The sequence below is a fragment of the Brassica oleracea genome, chromosome C2 (assembly GCF_000695525.1).
Source record: "Brassica oleracea var. oleracea cultivar TO1000 chromosome C2, BOL, whole genome shotgun sequence".
NCBI lineage: Eukaryota > Viridiplantae > Streptophyta > Magnoliopsida > Brassicales > Brassicaceae > Brassica > Brassica oleracea.
Genome location: NC_027749.1, coordinates 38,932,662 through 38,939,050, shown reverse-complemented (window position 1 = coordinate 38,939,050; position 6,389 = coordinate 38,932,662). Strand labels below are relative to the sequence as shown.

The 6,389-nt window shown below is 35.9% G+C and overlaps 2 protein-coding genes across 2 annotated transcripts; both read right to left on the bottom strand.

Moving 5' to 3' along the window:
• Positions 1–290: 290 nt before the first annotated feature.
• LOC106322900 (disease resistance-like protein CSA1) lies at positions 291–4,578 on the bottom strand. Its single transcript, XM_013761053.1, has 4 exons — positions 4,029–4,578; positions 1,672–2,850; positions 1,122–1,445; positions 291–1,031 (listed from the first exon to the last, which is right to left on the bottom strand). The coding sequence occupies exons 2-4, from the start codon at positions 2,605–2,607 to the stop codon at positions 303–305; spliced, it is 1,989 nt and encodes a 662-aa protein (XP_013616507.1). The 5' UTR covers positions 2,608–2,850; positions 4,029–4,578; the 3' UTR covers positions 291–302.
• Positions 2,610–4,477, bottom strand: LOC106324186 (disease resistance protein RPS4-like). The gene is made up of 2 exons (XM_013762198.1): positions 4,029–4,477; positions 2,610–2,850 (listed from the first exon to the last, which is right to left on the bottom strand). The coding sequence occupies exons 1-2, from the start codon at positions 4,475–4,477 to the stop codon at positions 2,610–2,612; spliced, it is 690 nt and encodes a 229-aa protein (XP_013617652.1).
• Positions 4,579–6,389: the final 1,811 nt, after the last annotated feature.

Below are 6,389 nucleotides of genomic sequence, written 5' to 3'. Positions count from 1 at the left end.
GTACTTCACATCCAGGAAAGCAAGCTCCAACAAAAGATTCCACAACAGAGCCCTGCAAAAGGTATGATACATTAAAGAATCTCAAAACTAACGATTTGGTTATTTTAGAGAAGGAAACTTGAGGGAGAGTGAGACCAAATTGTAGCGATCAAGTGCATCTGACATCAACTGGCTCTTCTTCTGAATGTATGAAATGATACCAGTTTTTGCATCTTCATCAAGTTTGTTGCAGTTTGAGAAAATTAGTGTGGCATGGATTTGATCTGTCAGGACAAGATGGGCAAGTGGGTTTCCCAATGTTGTCAGTGACTCACAGCAAGGTTCTTGCAGAACTTCAAGTCAATATATTTTAGATGGTACAGGTCACCAATGTCAGGTTGCAGGCTTTGGATCTTATCGTTTCCTCTTAAGCTGAGGTGTCTCAACAAGGGGAAGCCTTTGACACCACCATGGTGTGGCCATCTTGAGAGGCCAGGGTTTTGCAATCGCTTTGGCACCTCTTTTATCGATGTTCCATCAAGCAGAAATATCCGCAGCCGTCTCATGTTCTCTTGCAGATCAGGAAAGGTCTCCATCTTTTTACAACCTGAGAGTATTACTTCTTGAAGAGCTTTCATATTTCCAAGACAGCCGGGCACGGTCGCTAGCTTTGTGCAGTCCTTGAGGTTCAACAAGACTAGTTTCTGGAGCTTGATCATAGATGGAGGAAGTGTCTTTATGGATGTTCCATCTAAGTATAATGCTTCTAGTTGTTCTGATATTATCTGAAACTCCTCGAGATTCGAGCAGTCACTGAGGATGAGTGTTTTAAGAGACTCCATATTCATCTCTGTGAGTGATACAAGACTTGAGCAGCCTCTCAGATTCAGGAGAACAAGGCTTGTCAAGTTCTCCATCCTCGCGTCTAATGTTTTCAACTCTTTGCAGCCTTCCAGGTTCAATCTTCGAAGATTTTGGGATCCTAATAAGCCCGACAGGTAGCTAAGGTTGACTGAGTGGCTGAGATCGACCCATGTTAATTTTGATGTATCCTGTCATGAAAATAGATTGGACAAAGAGTTAGAATCAGAAAGGAAGGTCTTGCATTCCCATCATATATAGATCAAGTGTGATGCCAATACCTTAACACCATCCCAAAGCCGTTTAATCTTGCTATAAGGCAGCTTGAGGTCAATAAGATTTTTCGGGTTGAAGTCTTGAGGAAGTTCTTCCCCTGGGAATCTCAGCCAATGGAGATACCTGATCTTTTGTAACGGTAACTTAACTCCATTGGAGAAGTGTAGTTTGTAGCCAGCTTCATTTTCTTGAGGAAAATGAGAGTCATAGATTTTGAGATATCGAAGATTGTCCATCCCATTAAAAGCCTCTTTGCTTAATGCTGTGTCAGTGCCTACTTCAGACATGTCCAAAAACATACCTCTGATACCATTGATAGTGCTTTTCCCCTGTGAACCAGTTTCAAGAAGACAAGTTAGCAAAACGTTTTTAGTTTTAATTATTTATTTTTTTAATACCAGGAGGTTCGGGTCAAAACCCGTAATCCCCAGAACCGAAACCACAACATGTAATATTAGTTTGTCCCAGTAATCACAACCTTTGACACAATGAACAGGATCTTTTTTAGTTGAGGTAAGGACCTCTGGTTAAGTTTCAAGATTAGTTGGTCCTTACCATTTTTTTCTTTAACGCTCGGATAATTTCATGATGGTTACGTAGCCTCTTTTGTTGTTTGGAAGCTAGTTTCTTCCCCAGTGTGTAAAGTAAATTATGCATCTCTACTCGGCCACCAGTGATATCTATCAGGAACTTGTCCGCAAGATCTCTGATCTCGCTACTACCCTTGTCAGGCTCAGAATCGACCAAAGCTGTCACAAACCTGTGATTTTCTGATCTGAAGAAACAAGTGACATCAAGAAATGCTTCCTTTTGTTGCTGGCTAAGACCATCGTAACTCACATTCAACACATTGCTTGGACTCTGTGCGAGTTGAAGTAGCTTGGATTCCCAGTGAGCCGTGTCTCTACCACGAAGCTCCGGTCCAAGTACCTTGAGAGCTAATGGGTTTCCTCTAGCGTAATCCACAAACTCTCTTGATTGCTTCATAAAACTTCCTTCATGGACTTTGTGGTCACCAAAGGCATGATAACAAAAACACTCTAACCCTTCCTTCTCGTTCAATCCTGGGACAACGTAAGTATCACTGACGACATCCTCGACCAATGACTTATCACTTGTCACAATAACAACCTTGCTGCCTTGGCTAATCCACCTTCTGTTTCCGAGAAGATGCTCTAGTTGTTTCTTGTTGCTTACGTTATCCAGGACAAGAAAAACATTGCTATCAAGTAGCTCCGTCTCCACGGATTCATGTGTGGTCTCTTCGGTTATCGTCTTATCTGTCTTCTTCAAAAGCTTTCTCAGGAGTCTAACCCGTAATTCAGTAAGCCCTTCTTCCTTTGAGGTTTTATCAATATCATCGAAAAACATTCTTCGATGAAACTTGTTTTTCCCCTCCTCAAACAACTTGTGTGCGATTGTGGTTTTACCAATACCAGCCATCCCAAGAACTCCAATAATACGAGTTTCCTTGGAAACCACTCCATGCATACCTAACTTCTCTTGTAGCTTTTGTAGACGTTGCGTGATCCCAAATAACTTAACATTTTCCTTTGTCTCAAGCTCTTCTCCTTCTCCTGCAAGTTTGTCCCCGTTAGCGAAGACACCTCCTGCTTCTCACCTTCAGATCTCACCGTAGTATTGACGGAAGCCTTCACCTTCTCCTCTTGTTCGATACTGGTTAACACTTTCTTTACTTCCTTGACGATATGTTCTATGAATTCACAGTCAGTACTGCAAAATAGTGTGATGAAACAAAGAAAATCAGTGACTTGAAAGTAAGTTAACCTATTGGCAGACTACTTGGAAAACACTCTTACTGAATCAAACCCATGATTAATTTGATACACTTTCAAGTTTCTAGTATCTTAGATAACAATGTGGTGGATTAGATATATCTAGATAAATTGTAAAATTTTCTTGAGCTTGTTAATTATGAAAATATGGCAGTTTCAAGCAAGCTTAACAAGTCAGAAATTTTGCCTAAAATGTTTAAAGAGTTCCTTCACATGTTCGTGTACTGTATATCCACTATCTACGACACTAGATATTGGTTTTACATGGGTCAAATAAAATCAAAACCTAGCTCTGCCAGTGTAGTAGATAGTGGATATATAGTATACGAACATGTGAATAAACTGTTTACACATTTTAGGCAAAATTTCTGACTTGTTAAGCTTGCTCGAAACTGTCATATATATGTTCATAATTAACAAGCTCAAGAAAATGTTACAATTTATATAGATATATCTAATCCACCACATTTTTATCTAAGATACTAGAAACTTGTGAATGAACTGTTTACACATTTTAGGCAATATCTAGCTAAGAATGTGTGTGGGATCTGAACTCAAGAAATGGGGTCACAAAGGAACATTTTTCCCATATAAAATCAAAACAGGACCTTAACTTACAAATAACTCAACTATTCCTATTTTTCGAAGTCCAAAAAATTAAAATCGAAACGAGAATACATCTATAAACCAAAAATTTATGTTCTACATATCTGATATTTTAAAAAGAACTGAACTACCTAGTATTTTATTTGAACTATACGAAATTATAGAAATTATCCAATATTTTAGTCTCCATAACCCGAGTTATTCGCTATTTTATAGGAAAGATTGCCTGATATTTTCATTCATCTTATCCAAAGTTATCCAAAATACCAGACCGGATCCAATCTGTATCGGAAAAAATTTCTACGTTTAGTCAGTTCCTGATATTTTATCAGATCGGAACTGAAACCAAAAGAGCAACTGAACATCCACCATCAATTGTTTACACGCTGTTTAATTAAACAATAGGAAAAGAACACTATCCCTTTATCAAAGAAACAATTTCAGAACTACTCTGGACTCTGGAGTCACATCTTTTTCTTTTTGTATCACATTACTGGACAAGAGTCTTACCCGTACTCATCAGATCTCATACCCATATGCCTCGTAAGAATCATCAAAGCTTCCTTCACGTTTTTCTCCCTCTCTTCCACTGTCTCTTCTCCTTCTACTCCTTCTGCTTGTTCGCCAACTTTCCATTTGTCCTTCACATCTGCGACTTGGACATTATAGAAGATCGGGATGACCTTCCTTCTTGACTCTGTTATATCCTTAGTCGTCGTGCGCAGCTCTTTGATGCACCAATTCGACTGCATGTAGTTTTCGGACAAGATGATCAGCACGAGCCGCGACTCTTGGATCCTTTGAAGAAGGATGTCAAGAACTTCACCTTTCGTCTCTTTAGTGTCGACATAGTAATTTACGCACGCCCTTTTTAGCCCGTCTGTAAGGAAGCTTAGGAAGTTTTTTCGCACGTCTGCTCCTCTGAAACTAATGAACACTTGGTGGCCTGTTTTGGCCATGGCAGATCAACTGTTTTTAATTTTGGTGCAAATTTGTGCAGTGTTTTTAGATGAATAAATTTGAGCTATCAGATGCACCATAAGCTCAAAGATGATGAATGGGGTGGGTATATGTCCGATACATATTTAAAATTTTGATAATTATGTTTACTTATTATAGAGTTAATTAAAAGTCAGTGGTGTGGGGTACCATGTGAACAAGACTAGCCCTTATCCGAGAGCCGATCCGAGATCCGATCCGAAAATCCGGATATCTAGAGGAACCGAATCCGGATCCATATAGTAAAATGTTGGATCCGTCAAAGCCTGATCTAGATCCGGATATCTTGATTTTTAAATCCGGATCTGTAAGTTTTATTAATAACTATTTCAAAAATATTAATATCTATATATAAAAAATAATTTTATTTAATATATTTTTATTTTTATAATAGTATATATTAATTTTATGTAAATTTTGTAATATTATACATACAAATAATTAAAAACATTATATATATTAATATTATTTTTTTATTTATTTTAAGGATCCAAATCTGAATACAGATATCTGCCGGATATTACAATTTTTAGAAGGATATCCGACGTCAGAATATCCAAAATCCCCGAATCCGGATAAGGATAGTAAAATTATGGATCTGCCGAATAAGGATTCGGATCCAGATACCTTAAAATTTCATGTATACCCGATTAGTCGCTTTTTTTTAAAACGACTTATCAATAATTATTTATTATTTTACTTAATATATAGATTTGTTCAAGATAGACGATCACACGTGAGGGTTTTCGGTGGTGGTGGACCCAAGAGAAAAATTTATTGGGGTTACAGTATAAATATTTCATCCGTTTCAATTTATCTGCAGTTGCAGGATAAAAATTTTGTTACAAAATAATTGTATTTTTATAATAAGAAATTACCACAAATATTACATTTATAGTACCACTTTCATATTTACACGAACCATTTTTACCTTTATTTTTTTATGAATGGTAAAAGACACTTATACCCGTAGAATTAACTAATATAGACTTAGGGTTTAGAGTTAAGGGTAGGATAAGGTTTTTGAAATGTAAAATTTATGATTCTAATAAATATATAAATAAATATTTAAAAAATATTAAAAAAAATTAAAAAATAGTTTCAAACATGATTTTTGATTTTCAAAAAGAAATTTTGAAAAACAAAAAAACAAAATTTGAAAAGAAAAATTCAAAAAAAAAAATTAAAAAAGTTCGAATTTGAAAAAGTATAATTCGACAACATAAAAAAATTATTATTATTTTTATTTATTTAAAAAATGATTTAATATATATATATATATATAACAAATGTATAAGGAGATGTTTATTGGTACAACCCCATTGGGGTCTCTTAAACAATATTATATCAATTAACTTAACTTAATTGACGTAGTTGGAAACCTTTAATTTTCTATCCTATATTGGTACAATCCTATTGCGGTCTCTTAACCACATCTCCTTCATATTCATCGTGACTTTGAGCTTCAAACATCTTGTACCAATTCGAGCACTCCTTCCTCGATCACCATCATTTCACAAACTTCAATCTTCACCGTGAACTCCTTTAAACTCTGATTTTTAACAAATCAGAAAACAAAATCTGATCAAAACGACCAGAAGCTTTATTCAATCAATCTGAAACATAGATAAAAGAAAACACTTGAAGAACAGCTCTGGTTCAGATTGAAAACACCACAAAAGTCTGCAACTGTGAAAATGAAACCCAAATTTACAGAGAATATTGTCTAGAGCGTCGATCTTGAGAGGAAGAAGAAATCCATTTTTTTACGTCAAAAGAAAATAAAATAAAAAAACAACATATTTTTTAAACCAATAAATGTTAAACATGTGGCAGTAAAAAACCGTCCCTTATAGTCCTTAAATAAGACAC

What these genes read in the sequence shown, in the direction of transcription:
- LOC106324186 (XM_013762198.1), bottom strand. Translation starts at nt 4,477, where the DNA reads ATGGCCAAAACAGGCCACCAAGTGTTCATTAGTTTCAGAGGAGCAGAC. An exon ending in ATGAGATCTGATGAGTACGG is followed by an intron (nt 2,851 to 4,028) that starts GTAAGACTCTTG and finishes ACTATTTTGCAG; the next exon opens with TACTGACTGTGAATTCATAG.
- LOC106322900 (XM_013761053.1), bottom strand. Translation starts at nt 2,607, where the DNA reads ATGCATGGAGTGGTTTCCAAGGAAACTCGTATTATTGGAGTTCTTGGG. An exon ending in GAGCGTTAAAGAAAAAAATG is followed by an intron (nt 1,446 to 1,671) that starts GTAAGGACCAAC and finishes ACTGGTTCACAG; the next exon opens with GGGAAAAGCACTATCAATGG. An exon ending in GGCTTTGGGATGGTGTTAAG is followed by an intron (nt 1,032 to 1,121) that starts GTATTGGCATCA and finishes TTTTCATGACAG; the next exon opens with GATACATCAAAATTAACATG.